Source organism: Quercus suber, unplaced genomic scaffold (genome assembly GCF_002906115.3).
Source record: "Quercus suber isolate HL8 unplaced genomic scaffold, Cork oak 2.0 scaffold_880, whole genome shotgun sequence".
NCBI lineage: Eukaryota > Viridiplantae > Streptophyta > Magnoliopsida > Fagales > Fagaceae > Quercus > Quercus suber.
The window spans coordinates 147,220-166,332 of NW_027070308.1; the positions used below are offsets into that span (position 1 = coordinate 147,220).

At 34.5% G+C, this 19,113-nt stretch overlaps 3 protein-coding genes across 5 annotated transcripts; 1 reads left to right on the top strand and 2 right to left on the bottom strand.

Moving 5' to 3' along the window:
• The first annotated feature begins 1,291 nt into the window (after nucleotides 1-1,291).
• LOC112018264 (receptor-like protein EIX1) lies at nucleotides 1,292-4,616 on the top strand. The gene is made up of 2 exons (XM_065768035.1): nucleotides 1,292-3,900; nucleotides 4,030-4,616. Exons 1-2 carry the CDS (start codon nucleotides 1,389-1,391, stop codon nucleotides 4,161-4,163), a joined length of 2,646 nt encoding a protein of 881 aa, XP_065624107.1. The 5' UTR covers nucleotides 1,292-1,388; the 3' UTR covers nucleotides 4,164-4,616.
• Nucleotides 4,617-4,716: 100 nt separating this feature from the next.
• Nucleotides 4,717-7,540, bottom strand: LOC112018279 (uncharacterized). 2 transcript variants are annotated; one of them, XM_065768036.1, is made up of 4 exons: nucleotides 7,366-7,540; nucleotides 7,050-7,184; nucleotides 5,585-5,662; nucleotides 4,717-5,417 (listed from the first exon to the last, which is right to left on the bottom strand). In XM_065768036.1, exons 2-4 carry the CDS (start codon nucleotides 7,078-7,080, stop codon nucleotides 4,987-4,989), a joined length of 540 nt encoding a protein of 179 aa, XP_065624108.1. In that variant the 5' UTR covers nucleotides 7,081-7,184; nucleotides 7,366-7,540; the 3' UTR covers nucleotides 4,717-4,986. The 2 variants fall into 2 exon arrangements, with proteins under 2 accessions (XP_065624108.1, XP_023906563.2); XM_024050795.2 differs by lacking the exon at nucleotides 7,366-7,540 and having other exon boundaries at nucleotides 7,050-7,359.
• A 3,586-nt stretch (nucleotides 7,541-11,126) lies between these two features.
• On the bottom strand, nucleotides 11,127-17,738 carry LOC112018270 (uncharacterized). Of its 2 annotated transcripts, XM_024050786.2 has the most exons (6): nucleotides 17,595-17,738; nucleotides 16,992-17,034; nucleotides 16,789-16,895; nucleotides 15,357-15,391; nucleotides 11,531-11,600; nucleotides 11,127-11,427 (listed from the first exon to the last, which is right to left on the bottom strand). In XM_024050786.2, exons 2-5 carry the CDS (start codon nucleotides 16,992-16,994, stop codon nucleotides 11,560-11,562), a joined length of 186 nt encoding a protein of 61 aa, XP_023906554.1. In that variant the 5' UTR covers nucleotides 16,995-17,034; nucleotides 17,595-17,738; the 3' UTR covers nucleotides 11,127-11,427; nucleotides 11,531-11,559. The 2 variants fall into 2 exon arrangements, with proteins under 2 accessions (XP_023906554.1, XP_023906553.1); XM_024050785.2 differs by lacking the exon at nucleotides 11,531-11,600 and having other exon boundaries at nucleotides 17,595-17,729.
• Between the last annotated feature and the right edge of the window lie 1,375 nt (nucleotides 17,739-19,113).

The window sequence follows — 19,113 nt, forward strand, 5'->3', positions numbered from 1 at the left end:
ACGTGACAAAATAAATTTTCATAGTTAAATAATAAGTGACCAACAATGTCAAAGTAGGTAAGAGTAACATAACAACACAGAATATCTTCGTTAGATAGTGTTTTCTTATTATGTGATTTAGGAAAAGATGTATAGGAGAGCGAAAAGGGGCAGAGAAAAGTAATTTCTCTTGTTTGGTAGGCGAGAAAATAAAGAAACAAGAAAGCGGGGTGGGTCGTTATTTTTCCAGTCTACAAAATTTAGTACCTCTAAAATGAAGAAGAAAGTGTGAGGAAAATACGAGGAAGCTAAGATAGTAAACTCCATTAGCCTTAAAGGGTAGGTCAATTTAACTTGCTTTAGAATTATTGTCGTCCACCGATTAAAGCCAGTTTGGAGTCTTTGGACTGAGTTTTTCTACGGGGAGAGCACCCACGCTTTTAATAAAGCCTTAAAGGAAGGACCAAGTTTTAAGTTAGCTTTAGAATTCTGCCGTTTATCATCAAGAAAAAAAAGTTAGCTTTAGAATTATTGTCGTCCACTGGTTGGATTTTCTATTACAATTTCGGCTTGACCAAGTCTCCCTTACATGTTTCTAAATAATAATAAAAAACTTATTTATATTACCAATAATTATTTATTATATTAATAGTTTATTAAATTATTTGTGTCTATAGCATTTTATATATACTATTATTTTATAATAATAAAAAATAAAATAAAATAAAATAAAATAAAAACTCCCTTTACTAACTACTGTCAACGTAATTTAGAAGTTGTGATTTTTCGTTTCTCCATTGCCGACAGACTAAATAAAGGCTCCAAGCTCAAATTAAAGTATAGTCTTCTTGGTGAATTTTTTTTTTTCTTTTCAAATATAATCTTGGTGAAAGTGTTACATTGTTTATATATATACACACACATACAGTTGCAATAGAATACTTAATATCCACTTTTTATTTTACGTTTTTTTTTTCTTCTGGAAATATCTTTATTGTTAAGATCAAATTAATTTTCTCAAAAAACATAAACCAAAAACAAATATTTATGAAAGTGTTGTAAAAATGTTATGAATATAACATTTCTTCACGAGACAATCTTCATAAAAAATAGGTCATAAATTCAAATTAAAAAATAAACCATTTTTATTTATAAAGTAAAAAATTAAAAATTATAACCACCGTACCAACTTTCCAATTTACCTTTTTACTTTTTCGTCTAATGGCAACTCAATTACCAAGACTAACCCATAAATTGCTAACATGAAAATCCCCCACTTTCAAGCAACTGCAAAAAGGAAAAATAAAAAAATACTTCTAAACATAAGCTTGGGGGAAAACATTCTGAAATGAACTATGATCATTATAAATAGCATTTAAACCTTCGACATTGTAAATTGCCAAGCAACGATGGCTAGCATGAAATACACCTTTCTACTTGCTCTTATTTTCCTTCTTTTGCAAACTGAGTTTATTTCACTTGAAGCTATATGGTCCAATTCTAGTGCTGACAACTCCACTGTGGGTTGCATTGACATGGAAAGGGAAGCCCTTCTTAAATTTAAAGAAGGTCTTGATGATCCTTCAGGAATTCTTTCTTCCTGGGTTGGCGAAGATTGCTGTGACTGGTTGGGAGTAGGCTGTAGCAATCGAACAGGTAACATCATAAAACTCGAACTCAATGGCCAACATTTATGTGATCAAATGACTGGTAATACCTCAACAGAATGTTGGAATCTTTTGTTCGCTGTTTTATCTCCTTCTTTGCTTGAATTAAAATATCTAAATTACTTGGACCTAAGCAACAACTTTTTCATGGGAATTCCCATCCCAAATTTCATTGGTTCTCTCAATAAGTTGACTTACCTTAATCTCTCCAATACATTCTTTAATGGAAAGATCCCTCCTCATCTTGGTAATCTTTCTAACTTGCTTTATCTTGATCTCTCCCATGCATTCTCTACAAATTTCCCAACAGCTTCAAATATAAACTGGCTCTCCGGTCTCTCTTCCCTAAAATACCTCAATTTGAATTACGTGGACCTTTCCGAAGCAACTACTGATTGGCTTCAAACTGTTAATTTGCTCCCTTCTCTGTTGGAGTTGCACTTGTTCCAATGTGAACTTCATTATCTCCCTCAAAGTTTTACCACTGTCAACTTTACGTCGCTTTCAGTACTTGATCTCTCTTTTAATGACTTCTACTCTTCTTCAATTCCTCAATGGGTGTTCAATTTCACTTCCCTCACAAAACTCCAACTTATCTCTTGTAATCTGGCAGGCTCCATCCCTAAGATTGCAAAGGGTGACCTATGCAAATTGCAGACTTTGGATTTATCAATAAATAATTTAAGTGGCGAAATAACAGAATTTTTCCAGGCCTTATCGGAATGCAGTAACAGTAGCCTAGAGGAGTTATATTTGGGAGATAACCAAGTCATTGGGAATATCCCTCATTCTTTGGGGAATTTAAAACGTTTGAGAGAGCTACAACTTGACGGCAACGCATTCTCCGGTTCAATTCCATCATCTATACAAAATTTGTCCCGTTTGGAGGTACTGTCCCTCAGTTACAACAAGATGAATGGAACCATCCCAGAATCAATTGGACAACTTTCTGAGTTGAGAGAGTTGCATCTCTCCTGGAATTACTGGCAAGGTATCATGACTGAAACTCATTTCCTAAATCTCACAAAATTGTATGATTTTTCCTTGTCATCATCACCTAGTAACCTTTTAGTTTTCAATGTGACACATGACTGGATTCCTCCTTTTAGTCTACAATATGTCAAGATTTTGGGCTGTCAATTGAACCCTACATTCCCTGCATGGCTTAGAACACAGAAGGAACTCACAGAGATCCAATTAGTAAATACTGCAATTTCAGATACAATACCGAATTGGTTGTGGAACTTGTCTTCACAGCTTCAGATCTTAGATCTTTCTCATAACAAATTAACGGGAAACCTCCCTAAGTCATTAAACTTCTCTTCCTTAGAGTCGGTACTTCTGGATTTCAATTATTTAGAGGGTCCACTACCACTATGGCCTAATGTGAAAGGGCTCTCTTTGAGGAGCAATTTACTTTCAGGACCAATACCGATAAGAATCAGCCAAGAAATGTCGCACTTGAGAGATTTAGATCTTTCTGGCAACTTTCTAAATGGTAGCATCCCATCATCCATAAATGAACTAAGAGATTTGTACTCTCTTCTTCTATCTAGCAATTGTTTTTCTGGAAATATCCACTACCACTGGGAGAGTATGCAAAGTCTGTCCTTCATAGATCTGTCCAGGAATAATCTATCCGGCGGCATTCCAAGCTCAATGTGCTCACTACCTTATCTTATTTGGTTGCAATTGAGTAACAACAATTTTTCTGGGAACCTCTCTTTATGCCTGAAATTTGTTTCAAGCAAATCACTATCAACACTTGATCTTGGTGAGAATAGATTGTCAGGGTCCATACCAAAATGGATTGGAGAAAGACTTTCGTCAATAACGATGTTAAACTTAAGAGGAAATATGCTCTTTGGAAAAATTCCTAAACAATTGTGTGATATCACTAATATCCATGTCTTGGACCTTGCCCAAAATAATTTCTCAGGATCTATTCCATCGTGTTTTGGTGGTTTGGCTGGTTACAAGTATTTCGATGGCACGACATTTGGAGAGATCACAGAGCATATGGATTTGGTTGTTAAAGGAAGACAATATGAATTCTACGATCAGATTTCAAATGTTAATCTCATGGATTTTTCGAAAAGTAGTCTTTCAGGAGAGATCCCCACAGAACTAACAAATTTGACCTTATTGAATTCATTGAATTTGTCACAGAACCATTTGACAGGAATGATACCAGAGAATATTGGAGCTTTGCGCCAATTAGAATCTCTTGACCTCTCAAGCAACCATCTTTCAGGTCACATTCCTTCAAGCATGTCCTCTATGACTTTTTTGAGCCATTTGAATTTGTCATATAACAACTTATCTGGACAAATTCCATCATCCAACCAATTTCAAACCTTCAATGATCCATCCATTTATGTAGGTAACCCTGAACTTTATGGGCCTCCTCCATTGCCAACAAGTGTCTCAACGCTGAGTGACAGGAATGCAGAACATAAATATCAAGAAGATGTACATGTACATATTGATGGTGAAGATCAATTTGAAAAGTTATGATTTTACCTAAGTATTGCATTGGGTTTCATTGTGGGATTTGGGCTGTTTATGGTAGCTTGTTGATAAAGAAGTCTTGGAGACATGCTTACTTCAGTTTCGCTAATAAAATGAAAGAAAAGCTTTTAGTGGTCATTGCAGTGAAAATGGTTTGTCTGCAGAGGAAGATTCAAGCAGAAAGTCACTGAGATTGGGCTAATGGGATCAAGCAATGTAATATATATGTATTGTACTTAATATTTTGGCTTAAGCTTTTTGGTTAAGTAATGTCTCAATGTGTGCCGAGTGGAGTCTTCTCAAAGTGTTATCTCCCCAACAAGAGCTTTAATAAATTTGAAACTACATGTGACAAGACAAATTACAGTTTGTGCTTCTCACGTATCCTGCGAAATATAGTGAAGATGCTTGTTACCTCCTTATGCACGAATCACAATGTCAATTTTTTGTTTGTTTTGCCATTCCAGATTGAGAATTGCATGGACTAATGGAGACATAGCAAAAGCACCTATAATCACAACCATTGAATAGACTACTATATCCTCAACGCAAGTTAACATGCAAAAAATTACTCTTTACATTTTACAGATGCAGTAATAACAGATAAGCTCCCCAAGCACTTGCACGAGATATTACATGAGTGTCAATTCATATTTCACTTTAAAGAATGCCTCAGCCACAAATAAAAATAAAAATAATAATTGCAATTTGCTTGAGGAAAGCCGGGTAATATTAAAAGGGAGCTTTAAGATCAAATTGTCCTCTATGCTAGTTAGGAGTACCAATTCTTTAATATAGACATAATAAAAAGCTAGGCATAGCTCCAGCACTATGGTCCAGCAAGGCTCGGCCTCTTCCTCCTCCCACTAAAGCTCAGGCTGTGCATCAAATTTGGAAGGCAACATCTTGCAGACTTGGCAAATTTTCCCTTCCCATGGTTGTAACTTCTATTGTGTATTGCCTCACTACTGCATGCAGAGTTTGCTACACATCCATATAGGTTTTTATTTGTAGATTTTGAAGAAAGGGGACAAATGATAGGATTGGCTTTTGACCTCTCTTGTATATTTTGACTGCCATCAATATCATCATCCCTGAAGCTCTCTTGAAAAAGCTCAATTAGTTGTTTCTTCATATCTGTTGGAGAGGGTTCAAGAATGGGACTGGAGCTACTGTCCATGTAAACTGGTTTTTTGACGTGAAGAGTTTCTTTCAAGCCGCAATGATGGATAGGAGTGTTCCCACAATATGGGGTGGTATCTGCAGAAATTACAAGCTAGTAAAAAATCTAAGACGCGAATATAAACTAGTCTTCCAATTTCTTTTCTTTTTTTTAAAAAAGAGAGTCCATGCTTAGAATTATCAAAGTCAAGAATAAACACATATAAGCCAGCCAAATTCTGAAACAAATTGAAAACAACTCTCACCACCACTAACACTGAAGAAATCTTCACAATCAGATTCTAAGCAGGACTGCAGATCAAAATATACTTCCTCTTTAGAACCTGCATAAAGGGCACCATTCTGTTACAGATGCTATATTGTTCAAGAGCAAGTCAAGAGGAAATGGCCGTAACGGTTGAGTATGTAAAACATTTACTAGAATGTGTAAGCTACAGAGTCACAGAAGTGGAAGACCTGGACTAATACATTTCCCAAGAAGTCTGTGTAAACAAGTTTGCATACTGAAGTCAAAATCTCCCAACCTCAACCCATAGTTGATTTATACATTCCTTGAGAGGATAGTAAGGTGGGATGAAAGAAAATATAAGAAGAATCAATAAAAAAGTAAAGAATATATAGACATTTTCTCACCTATTTTTCTCATATTTTGGGAAGACTAAAAATGGTGGCTGGATAGAAAATTAATAATCTCTCCTTTTTAACTTCTTTCCACTTTTCTAATCAATCCATCTTCCGTTCTATCTTTACCATTTTCTTTACTCTCACTTTTCCATCCTACCAAACATACTTTTGAATGTTTAAAAGACACCCAACAGTCCCAACCCAACAATCTTAGCGTATAATGGAGGCCATAGAAATAGCTGTTTATAATCATTTCCTTTGGCTGCTACCACACTACTGAAAAGTTCTAAAATTTCACTGTCCAATAGAATTTATGCTGTAAGACAATAATATATTACAGCTTCCTTCCCCTCCTGCACTGCAATTTTATCTTCATTCCCTTAGAATGACACCATTTGCATGTAGCCTTTCACTCTTCAAAGTCAAAAGGTGATTTGCCTTCATTTAAAGAAGGTAATTACTAATTCTGCTGTTAATGTGCTAAAACATCAAACTGATTATTGTGTACCCTGCAAGTGCCAAGAGATCTAAAGAATGTGTAGAATAATACTAGATCCCTCCTAGAAAAGGAAAATTCAAAAAAGAGAGAAATCCAAGAAGTATTTCAAAGGACAAGTGTACTGAACCACTATGATTGAGGACGATGGAACCACCAAAACTGTCACAAAATTTTTGTAGGTTCAAGCTAAAATAATACATCGACGAATCAAGTTATTTGAACCAAATCAAAATGATTTTCAACAATAAATGACAGAATCCACAAAACTTCAAGTCATACTGTCATGGATCATATGTTCTTAAAGAAAACAAGAATCACATGTGTTACAAAAATGAGAACTTATTATATCAGAAAAGACAAGTTGATAATTATGCAGAACATGGATAAGCAAAGTGAGGATGAAACAAAGAACAATATAGTTCAAAAAATCCAAACCATCAAACATTATAAAAATAAAAATAAAAATAAAAATAAAAAGACACAAAAGATAACAGTCATAGTCCATAAAAGGAAACAAATGAAAAAGTACACGGGAATGAAATTGAATCTAACCCAAGCCAAAGTTATATCCAAGTTTAGAAACATACATAATTCTCGAGAACTGCCTACAGGGGACATTGCTGACGACTGAGGCTTCAAACTAAGCTCAGACCTTGAGTTTTGGCAATCTATTTTTTTTTCCTTGATGGGTGGTTCAATGAAGACACTGTCCTGTGTTGATTCTGTTGAACCAATTGAGCATTGAAGTTTAAAAGCTGAGTCTGAGGTATTAGAAACAGGAACACAACTTCCCACGTTTGAACAAATGATACTACACTCATCCATTATAGAAATCCAAACACTTTGTGAAATACAAGAGAGACAGAAGAGAACAGAGAAATTAGTTGGGCTTATAATGCTTACAGAAAGAGAAAGTTGCTACTTTATCACCCAACCAAATTGTTGGGGAAGGAGTTGATTGGTCTTGAAAGCGAAGTAATTGCATTTGCAGGCGTGGGTCCCTTTTAGAATTGCTTCATGCGGAGGGGGTGTTGGTGACTTGGTGTGTAGGCCTGTAGTTTTGTAGTGATCGCTCGGCAAAATTTCCTGAATAGTAACTTTTTAGAAAAAATTATGGTACATGAAATTATTTTGTAAGTCGGACTGTATTTAGAACTTAAGTTAAGGTTGAAATTTGAGTTTGATAAGCTCGAGTTTCAAGCATTATGCAGTAATATTGAATAGAACTCGAGTTTGACAAACTCAAGTTCCAAAAATAGTCTAACTTACAAAATAGTTTCATCTGTGTGCTGATTTCTTAAAATTTATCTAAAATCATGTTATCTGGCAAATTTTGCCCGTGATCGCTCACTAGCACGAAGGATTGGTTTATTTTTATTTTTTAATTTTTTTTCATATTCATATTCATGGCGTACATGCTGGAACATGGTGTAGATTTTAGATTTTTGAATATTAGGTGCATCAGAGGCCAAGAAAATTAAAATAAACCAAGAATGATTATGACATACTATTTTATTTGAAAAGTCAACTATATAGACATAATGATTAATGCAAGGGTTGATTGAATCGGCATATCTGAAAGGTCGAAGATTGAATGAATCTGTAAGCCCATTATCAAATCCATTTCCCCCTAAAAACATAGTTTAAATTTGATAACCTTTTTTTTTTTTTTTAATATAACATTGCCTAGTTTAAACTCAAATAATAAAGTGTTCGTGTGAAGAGTACAACTACAAGGCCAAGTTTGGGTTTTCATTTTCTTATTATTTTTTTCAATATATTCTTGGTAGACTACCTATAAATGAATCCAATCGTGCGAAGCACAAATTTTAAGTAAGTTTACATCGTGCCGACCTGCTGTATGAGCAATGATTCAACTCTAATTTTCACGTAAACGACATCAAACATTATAATAATAATAATAATAAATAAATAAAAATTACGTAAGGACATATGGATCACATAGGGGTTAAATTAGTAGTTATAATTAGGGGCGTTCGCTAAATTGCACAAATTGCATCAAAACTACCTGTAAAATTGCATAACTGCACCGCACCGCACCACAAGTAACAGTGCACCGCACCGCATGATGTAGCGCAGTTTTATAATAAAAAAACCATACCGCACCCTCTCTATATATTAATCTATTTATTTATTTTTAATATTAAATATATTTTTAATAGTTTAATAATCATAGTTTTCAAAAAAAAAAAAAAATATATATATATATATATATAGTTTGATAACCCTAGCAAGTGTTGTCTAGGAAAGCTAACCTAAAACAAATAAAAATTAGCTCAATAGTTTAAAATTTGACCCAAAACAAAAGAAAAAAATAGTTTTGGACTGCATAGGAAAAACCCAAAATTTGAAAAATATACCAACTTCAAGTAGTTCAAACCATATCTTATACACCACACATGTGATCGTAAAAATGAGGTGCGGTGCAGTTATGGTTTGGGTTAAACTCTAAATCGCACTGCACATTACATGTGACCGCAAAAATAAGGTGCAGTGCAGTTATGGTTTTAGCTAAACCGCACCACAAAGTGCGGTGCTAAAAATGACCCAAAACCGCACCACACCGCAAACTCCCCTAATTATAATTTTAAACTGATATAAAAAGGATTCATATCATTTAGTCTTGTTTTATTTTATTTTAATATTTTAGTTAGTTATAAATTTAAGAGTTGGAACAAAATTAATTATGGACTGTATACAACTATAAAAGACTCAAAAAGATAATTTGAGAAACCGTAAATTTCAAATATTGAAAACTCTCTGTATATGTCTATAAATAATAAAAAGAAAATTTTAACTTACCCCTTGGTGGCTCCATTACTATTAAGGTCCTCAAGGATCCTGATTGCTACTACAAAGAACATCAATATCTCCACTAAGGACATCGTAGAGATCGCCAAGCATGCGGTCAAGGATCAATTGTGCATTTGATTAGGTCTTGATTGTGACTTAAGAGTCTACTCTGTCTTTTATTTTATTTTGTTTGCTTCTTCATTTTTATTTATTTGTTTATTTTGGTTCTTTTCACTTTTGTGTGATTAGAAGAGTTGATTGAGTTTTGATTGTGCATCTCCCTCTTGATTATCAGTTTGGTTTTTCATAAATTTGAACCGATATCTATTTCATCGTTCTTGACCATTGGTGTTAGGCAAATAATAATAATAATAATAAGATCTTGTGGATTTAAAGTGCTTCTCTTGATGTTGTAGAGAGTCAATATAAAATGAAGAGAGAAAGGAGCAAAAGAGAGACTATTGGAGATGTTCAAATAACGTTAGTTAATTTATTATTCAATCAAGAAATTCTAATCCAAAGTTGATGATATTTCGTCGTGCAATTTTCTTCGATTCTATCATAAATTTAATATTAATATAATATTTGCCATCGTTTTCATCGTGTCTTGCCCATAAAAAAGAATTTTCTAAGTCCTCATATTATAAATTCACCTCCAGCTGTGGGAGCTATTTATGAGATGGGAAAGAACATAAGTTCTCATTGGGCTTTGGATTTTAAAATGACAACGTGTAGAAGAAGCGAAAATTACCAATTGTGAGGCTATCAATATCAGCTCCTCCACAGTACATAAATGTGCTATACACATATTTATCTAAGATAAGATATTGTTAGAACGATTAAAATTAGAGAATAAGTATATATATCTCGTACAATGACAAAGTGTATACCCCTGGGATATATGATAAAGAGAAATTATTAGTCTACTGGGCCGACTCCCCTCTAAGCCCAGCCAACTTTAGATTCCCCTATGATAAGCCACACACAAGGGTTTCAACTTTTAATAACAAACCAATATGGAACTTTTAGTCCAAGAAATAAATTTCATATCAATACAGAATTAATAATTATTATTTCCTGTTTGCTAGTATCATCCTGTTGTGTGCCAAATTTACTAGCCTCTCACCCTGTTCGTCTCTCTCTTGTATAAAATCACTTCGGCATTCGTTAGTCACTACTCATTAGTGTCTTCTCAAACATTGCAAGGTGGATTACGAAGCTATAAAGGGTAATAGGATGAGAACAAGAAGCTTTCGCAATGAAAACTACAACAGAAGGGCGTTTTTGAGGTGTTATCCCCTTCACTGGGGAGAAGATGAATACAGCTAAGAAGATACAGCAAGCGTCACGGACAACAGCAATCAAAAGAAAGATGAATGCAATAAAGAAGAGACAGTGACAGTCGAAGACCAGAGCGATCATAAGAAACCCAAGAAGAAGATTTTCCTATCCGTGTTTTATTGGGGTGGAAAGAAGATTTTGTTATTCAGGAGACTCAAGCATCAGCTCGAAATTTATATCATTGCATGCATCCCTAATGGCTTTAAGAAACCCACTGCCCTAATTTCAGCTTGATCACCTACTTCCTCATCTTCTTCCAAATTTCATTATTTGCATGAAGTATAGGCCAATGCCATTAACATATTGGTATTATAACAATGTAACTTCACTAGTCCACAAAAGAACTTTTATACATGCCACGCATAGCATGCTTCGATCTAGAATATTTAATTTTTGCAGTTAAAGTTGCTCGTACTCAACCATATGAGATGGCATTGCAAATGAAACTTTATGTGACATTCAAGTAGGCTTCCAACTTAACATACCTACCATAATATACAACAGATGGCTGACTTGTAACTGATACTTTTTCAGTCATAATCATTACTATGAAGAGTTTTTACAAACTAATGATCAAGCAAAGAGTGATTGCATCATCAATAAACAAATTTCCTGAGAACAATGATCTACCTTCAGGATGGAGTTAGCCAACTAGGTCTTGAAACAGTGATTACCAGTATTCACACCCACAAAACCATATGATTAAAAAAAAAAGGTATCTGAACACAGACAAGACGAGGACTCAGAAAAAGATTATTGACACACCCATTGAGAAGCATCCAAAAGCCACCCACGGGCTCAAGCGCTCACCTGTTACAGAAAAAACAAGCAAATAAATGTCAGCCATTATTGCAATGCATGATAGAGTAGGTAATATGCTCATAGAATCCTTAATAAATAGTTAAATACACACCGATCAAAATATGCTTGTACTTTATTCTCTCATCTAAAGTTTGCATGTTTACAAGTTTGAATGTCAGAATCTGTACATCCATCAATGAGCAATCTCCAATTCAGTGAACCCTTAGGTAATAACTCGACTAGTTGTCCTAAAAACTTCTAAATTAATCATATTCCTGCACATAATAAAGCATAATTGTTTGGATTGATGTAACCAAATCAGCATCTCTATTTTTGTGCTTTAAAATTCTTGAAATAAATAAATAAATAAATAAAATAAAATAAAAAGATGGATTTTAGGTCAAGGGACATAATTTGGGATTCTTTGGGCACTGCCATTTTTTTTTTTTTTCCTTTCCTTTTCTTTTGTGTGAATAACATCTGAAGGCATCAACTACAACATCAACCAAGCCATAATCCCACATTTTTAGGATTGGGATCTACTATGAATCCTCGACATACTAGTTGGGGTCTCCCACATGTATCCTTTGCACATGATCAAACCATCTCATGTAGAGCCCTCATCTTTTCATCAATAGACCCCACCCTATCTTTAAGAGAATTTTCTTATTTCAAATCACCTCTTTCCTTTATTTCCGCTTTTTCCTTTTAACATTCACATTTCAACTCCTCTCCTCAATATGATTGAATATTGTGCTAAACTTACATGCCATGCACTATGTTGTAATCCTACTTGGCCAAAAGTCTTTAGATTCTTGTTGTGGGTCCAGCCCACTTTAGTGGCAAGAAAGCCACATGAAGTGCAAAACTCCTATTAGAAATAGGAGACCATGTTGCTATGGAAAAATAAAGTGGTGGCTAGGTTATTAACCTAACATATAAATAGAGTTATATATGTGTTAGGGTGGGCGGTAGAAAAGAAAAGAAGAGTGCCGACTGGAGTGAAAAAAAGAAAAGAAAAAGAAGAGCTGCCAAGTGTGATTCCAGTGAGTGCAGTGAAGAAAGAAAAAATTGTGTGTGAGAGCAAAGAAGACAGGGAAATTTTCTTTAGCCGTGAGACATACACAAGAGAAGATTAATTTGGAGTTTTTCTCTAGGGATATATTTTGAGTCCTACAACCACAGGTAGTTGTTGTATTCAAAGTGTGACTAAAGATTTCAAGTGAGTTTATATTATTCCTAGAGAGATATTTTTGTATTGGTGTGGATCTCAAGTAGGCATAAACCTTGAGAGGATATTGTATTTGATTTGACAATAGTAAAATCACTGCAGCTTTGTGCATATATAACAAATTGTAGAACCACGTAAATATTGTCTTGTGTGATTGTTTTCATATTTTTTCTCTATTTTGCATCTCACAGATTTGGAAATTTCGTGTATATTCCCTACAATTCTAAACTCTAAAGCATCTCTCCAAATTCTTACTTGAAATTGACTCCTACATCAAGTTTCATTCACTAAAAGTATATCTTCTACAAAAAGTATACACCAAGTGACTTCATCTTGAATCAATTTAGTGAGCTCATCCATCACAAGTGCAAAGAGATATGGACTTAGTAATGATCCTTCATACAAACCTTTTTTTTTTTTATTGATAAGTAAGAAAGATGTATATTCAAGAAGCTACCTAATGAAAAAACATAAGGCAGAACAAAGAGTACTGGAAAAGAAACAAACAGACAAAAAAAGCTAATTACAAAGGAGAGAACTAAGAAACATAGGGAGAGAATAACTAGAGATGAGTCCCCAAGCCCTAGATCAATTAAAAAGAGAACCACTAAAATAAGCAAGCAACTGGTCATCAGATTTGTCCATGTCCTCAAAAGTTTGCCAATTTCGCCCCCTCCAAATACACTACATTAGGCACAACAGAGCTAAATTCCAAATGCTAGAAGAGTGCTTTCCAAACCAATTCCACCAACAAAAAAGCGTATCTACAACCGATCTTAGCAAGACCCAAGAAATCCCAAAAGATCTAAAAACCAAGCTCCACAACTGATAAGCTTTTTCACAATGGTGGGGAGCTTGTACAAGATCTTGTCTAAAGTTTTGGCAAATTGTTTGAAAGTGATTTTAGATCAGCTGATATCTGAGTCTCAAAATAGTTTTGTGGGTGGTAGACAGATTCTTCACTCAGTTCTTATTGCCAATGAGTGTGTTGATAGTTGAGCAAAGAGTAAGATTCTGGGGGTTATTTGTAAGCTAGACATTGAGAAAGCTTATGATCACGTGAATTGGGAGGCTTTACTAGATCTTTTGAAGAGAATGGGCTTTGGGGAGAAGTGTTGTAGATGGATTCGCACTTGTATTTCAACAGTCTAGTTCTCTATTTTGGTTAATAGGGCTCCAGCTGACTTTTTTGGGAGCACAAGGGGTCTGAGACAAGGGGACCCGCTATCCCCTATGTTGTTTTTGGTTATGATGGAGGTTTTAAGTAGGATGTTGAAAAGAGTTGAAGGTGCTGGCTTGATCAGTGGTTTTAAGGCTGATGGTAGACCGGGTGAAGGGAAACATGTCTCTCATCTTTTGTTTGCGGATGATACTATTCTGTTTTGTGATGCAGATGTGGAGCAGATCCTTCATGTTCAGATGCTTCTTCTTTGTTTTCAGGCTGTGACAGGTTTGAAGGTTAATGTCTTGAAGAGTGAGATGGTTCCAATAGGGGAGGTTAATAATGTGCAAGCCTTGGTAGAAATTCTGGGTTGTAGGATTGGGACTTCGCCTATGACCTATCTTGGTATGCTGTTGGGGGCTTCCCATAAGTCCCCTACTCTTTGGAATCCTATTTTGGAGAAAATTGAGCGAAAGTTGGTTGGGTGGAAGAAGCTGTATTTGTCAAAAGGTGGAAGACTGACGTTGCTTAAGAGTACGCTTTCTAGCCTTCCTACTTACTATTTATCTCTTTTTACCATCCCTTCGCATGTGGCTAATAAGATTGAGAAGTTGCAAAGGGATTTCTTGTGGGGGGACTCGAAGGCACATTTGGTGGGGTGGGATAAGGTGCGTGCACCTAAGGCAAATGGTGGTTTGAGAGTACGGAAATTAACTACTTTTAATAAAGCCTTACTAGGAAAATGGTTATGGCGGTTTGGGGTTGAGGAGACTCGACTTTGGAGGAGGGTTGTAGCTTTGAAGTTTGGGGAAGAATGAGGGGGATGGTCTTCCAAGCTGGGTAGGGGTGATCATGGGTGTGGTTTATGGAGAAGTATCCAGAAAGGTTGGGAGGTTTTTAGCAAATGTATTCAGTTTGAGGTAGGGGTGGGGGATAGAGTGAAGTTTTGGACAGATCGGTGGTGTGGGGATTTACCACTCCATTTGTCCTTCCCAATAGTGTATGGGATTAGTAATAGGAAATTCTCTTGTGAAGCATCCACTTTTTCTAATACTAGTTACAGCTCTGTAATAAATATCCTTAATTTTTATTTTATTTTATTTTTTATAAGTGTCATAAATATCCTTAATGTACTTGGGAGGAACTCCTTTCTTTCCTAAAATCCAACACATAATTTCTCTACAGACCCTATCATATGCTTTCTCTAGGTCAATAAAAACCAATGGAGATATTTACTGGCTTCTCTATATACCAGGAAGTTAAAAGGAAAAAGAAGGCTCCTTTCTATTTTTCTTTTTATCTTTACCTTGATGCCAACCCAAGGATAGCTTCTTGGGTCTTCACCATCAACATTAATACTTCATAATACACCCAAAATGATTTTTTTTTTCCCCCAAAAAGAAAGGAAGAAGAAGAAAAAGGAAATTGTCCCAAGAAGATAACAGATAAAAATCAAAATAAAAATGAAGTGAAAAGAGGAAAACAAGGAGTAGTTGCGGACTAGTCCAACAAAGATGGTGGTAAAACATCGAAATAAAGGCCTACCTATTCTGGCTGCCTTCCAAAAGAAACCACGAAACCTGTCAAATAAGCATACTACAGTCATTAGTCCGCATAGTAAGTTTGTAACCACTTCATACAAATCAACCAACAGGCCAAGACTGATTGCCTATAATAACACCGAACCATTCTTAACATGGATAGATCAATAAAAAAGGGACAAATTATACATAAATTTGAATAAAAGAAATAACAAAAAATTGACATTAAAAGGACAACAGTTGATTGAATTTCAGACAGGTTGAAGTAATTAGCCTTAATCAGAGCTAGAATGGGGAGAAGGGGATGGAGGAGGCAGAAACCATCATAAGATATCTCTGCAGTTTGTCTATTGTCTAAAAATTAATGACCAAAACTTGTCATTTGACAACCTGCAAAGAAATATCACTATAGTAGGAAATGATTTTTTTTGTTTTCAGAAAATTGTTTAAAAAACCAGTTTTAGATAATTTTCTTGAAACAATAAAAGATAGCATTGATAGTCTCACCGCTTCTACAATCATGGTTTAAAATGTCCTCCACAAGAGCAAGAAGAAGCAAAGTAACCAAAGTAATATATGAGGCACTAAAAGAATCCAACTCAAGGTGGCCTGCCACTAAGAAAATTTTGATGGTGTTGGGAGTAGAAAAGGCAGCAGCTATATGGAATTGGTATCTCAAGTAGGGTGCAGGTATCGTGTTATGTACACATCATCCCTCATTCTTAAATGTGAAGTGATTAGTGAGGTACAACTTTGCCATTCAATGCGCACTTGCTGTCTTTGAATGTCAGCTTGGTTGGCTAGTTCACCTACTAACTGTTATGAAATGAGAAACCCAACTAGGATTTGTGATATGTGAGTGACAGGAAAAAGTAGAAACAGAAAAAGTTCAAAACACATTCACACAGGAATACCAAATTCACATGGTTCACCCAAAACTATAGGGTTACACTCACAGAGTTAATGCAGTTTAATTATAACGGTTACAAAAGGAGTTACAGGGATCATTAGAATATTTATATCACCCTAGTCAACTATTACTAGGGGTGCATGCATGTGTGAAATCACTATAATGGGCTTAGACTTATAATGTATTCTCAATACCCCAGTAATTCTATGGAGATCAATTTGACAGGGGGCCAAACCCCCGGCATAGTCAACATTGTAGATCTGACTCCACACACATCCCATTACTAACTATAACAAGCTAAATGCTAGAACAGAAAATGTGTTTACTGCAAAAGGTTCAGAGATTCAACTAAATCACTCTCCAACAACTTGCTATAACTTAACAAAACAAATTGCAGGAGAAGAAAATGATTGCAGCATTTTCAGAACAATCATAACAAAATGAGACAACCACGAGACCTATTCATCAATCAAACATGAAAATCACATAAATAAAAGCTCTAAAAATAATAACAAAGACAACATACCCCGTTCGCTGTTCAAGGATTGCTGGAAATTGCATCTTCAAGTAAGTGCAGGCGCAAATTCCCAACAGCACTACCGTCAAAAACGAATGGAAGTTGAAGAGTGCCGACTGGATCCCAGATATAACAATGTCAAAAATTCATTAATTTCAAACTTAAATCAGCAAGAATAACTCAAGATTCAAATACTAAATAATCTTCTTTACCATGTCCGGTTGTCCTTGTACAATTTATTTCCTTCCACGAAATCTACAAAAATGAAGAAATAAAACATCATGAGCAACATAATGCATAACACAAGCAAACACTAGCACAAGAACAATGAGCAAACATAAAATTACGCGACAATAAACCAAATACACAACAGTAACAAAAGTGAGAAATACCAGTCAATTACATACACATCAATCAGAGTTGGTGTATCTCACATTACAATAGAAAATAGAAATAAAACTTTACCGTACAAAAGGAGTTCCTAACGTCGACAATACGAAAAACCAAGTAATTCTTGAACATATATTTTCTTTTTTCCTGTTATCTTTTGTTAACACTTATACATAGGAATTGACGAATTATATAATCCACATTTTTGATCCTATGATTGGATAAAAAATACGAACCAAACAGGGAAGATTCAAATCCAAAGCTTTGGCAGCCTTAGGGTTCTCAAAACCCTAAATCTTAATACGTACTCCGTTGCCGGAAATCTCAATTTTCACGAATAATACTAATAACAACAAGCGAGGGATTCCCACTAATTCCACTACGAATTAACGAGTTTAAAAAGGGAGAGAGAGAGAGAGTCTTACTTTAGTCGAAATGGCGAAAAAGGACACGGGGGCCGAGCCGGAGAACAAGGAATCCAGGAGTTTTCGGAGCTCAGCTATGAGAGAGCCTTTGTTCGGAAGTTATACAGAAGAGGAGAGAGAAAAAGAAAAGAAAAGGGCATGCCGGGAAATAGCTCTACTTCGGTGCATCACTCAGCAAATGACGGAGCGCCACGTCACGGAATTTTACTAATACATTTATAAAGTGTTATTAGTGACACTAACACGGAGTTAAGAAATTCAGGCACGAGGGTTTTTTTTTTCTTTTTTTTTTTTTCTTTTTTTAATCAGGATTGAGATGGAAAATGTGAACTTGCTTTTAATGACTGAATTTGAGAGTTAAGAAAACAGCTCTCAAATCTTGACGCTTGAATGAAAAAAAAAAAAAAAAAAAGTTAGGAAAGGTTAAAAGTTAAAAAAGTGACAAAAGGAGGAAGTTTTTGTGAGATGAATGAGAGTAATACACTCAATTTGAGCTTTTCGCATTATTTCGTATTAACTTGTAACTTCATATGTATGCATAAATACACTTAAAAACATATAATAAAATTATTATATAATTCATACATTTATAATTTATATAATCTTTATGGTCATTTTTATATTTTGTTAATTCTTATAAAAAGCATTGTAAAAATATTATTTGATAGAAAATGTAAATTGTTCGTATTTATTTTATTTTATTTTTTTATTACTTCTTAATTTTTATTATTCTAAATATTTTTATTTTTACCATCACTAATTTAGACTTTTTGTTTTTTATAATTTATTGTTACTACTCTCATGTTACTCTCATGTTAAACTACATTAGTAACCACATATTTCTCTCTCTCTCTCTCTCTCTCTCTCTCTCTCTCTTAACTTTTTTCCTTCTTATTAATCCCCAAACTATTGTTACACATTTTCCAACATTTTCTCTCAATTTTACATTTTCATCTCCCCAGTACAATCTACCTTAAATATTACTCTTCCTCTATTCTTTTGTCTTCCTTTATTTTTGCATTTTCTTATTCTCATCTTTTTGCTATAAATTTATAATTCTCTCACATTCTATGCATAGCTTTCCCAATTCCCACACAAAAAAAAAAAAAAAAAATCTCTCTATCTCATTTTTCATTTTCTTTTTGATCTTGCACCTCTATTTTAGGTTTATTAACTTTTGTATTCTTTAGAACTCTACTTTTGATTGATGATACATGTTATCCTATTGTATTTTTTTTTTTTTTTGATACCATATCCTATTGTATTATAAAAATAGTATATACGAATATATTATTATTCTATTACATAGCATTAATTTGGTGTATGTTAGTTATTATAAATCTTTTAACCCTTTTTTCTCATATAATTTTCTATAATTTTTTTATTATTTCTCACATTCTCTTCTCTCTCTCTTTTTTTAAAAAAAAGATTACTCTCTCTCTCTCTCTCTCTCTCTCTCTCTCTCTCTCTCTCTCTCTCTCTCTTTTCTTTTCTATTATTTCCTTGCCACTCTATTTTA

Bases quoted from the DNA above. Each gene is read 5' to 3' on its own strand.
- LOC112018270 (XM_024050785.2), bottom strand. The intron at 15,392-16,788 runs GTATGTTGTCTT...CTTATTTGACAG, and splicing joins ATCCTTGAACAGCGAACGGG to GTTTCGTGGTTTCTTTTGGA. The intron at 11,428-15,356 runs GTAGGCCTTTAT...TTTCTGTAACAG, and splicing joins TTGGAAGGCAGCCAGAATAG to GTGAGCGCTTGAGCCCGTGG.
- LOC112018279 (XM_024050795.2), bottom strand. From the start codon at position 7,287: ATGGATGAGTGTAGTATCATTTGTTCAAACGTGGGAAGTTGTGTTCCT. The intron at 5,663-7,049 runs GTATGTTTCTAA...CCCTTTATGCAG, and splicing joins AGGCAGTTCTCGAGAATTAT to GTTCTAAAGAGGAAGTATAT. The intron at 5,418-5,584 runs GTGAGAGTTGTT...TAATTTCTGCAG, and splicing joins TTTCTTCAGTGTTAGTGGTG to ATACCACCCCATATTGTGGG.
- LOC112018264 (XM_065768035.1), top strand. From the start codon at position 1,389: ATGGCTAGCATGAAATACACCTTTCTACTTGCTCTTATTTTCCTTCTT. The intron at 3,901-4,029 runs GTCACATTCCTT...CCATTTATGTAG, and splicing joins CTCAAGCAACCATCTTTCAG to GTAACCCTGAACTTTATGGG.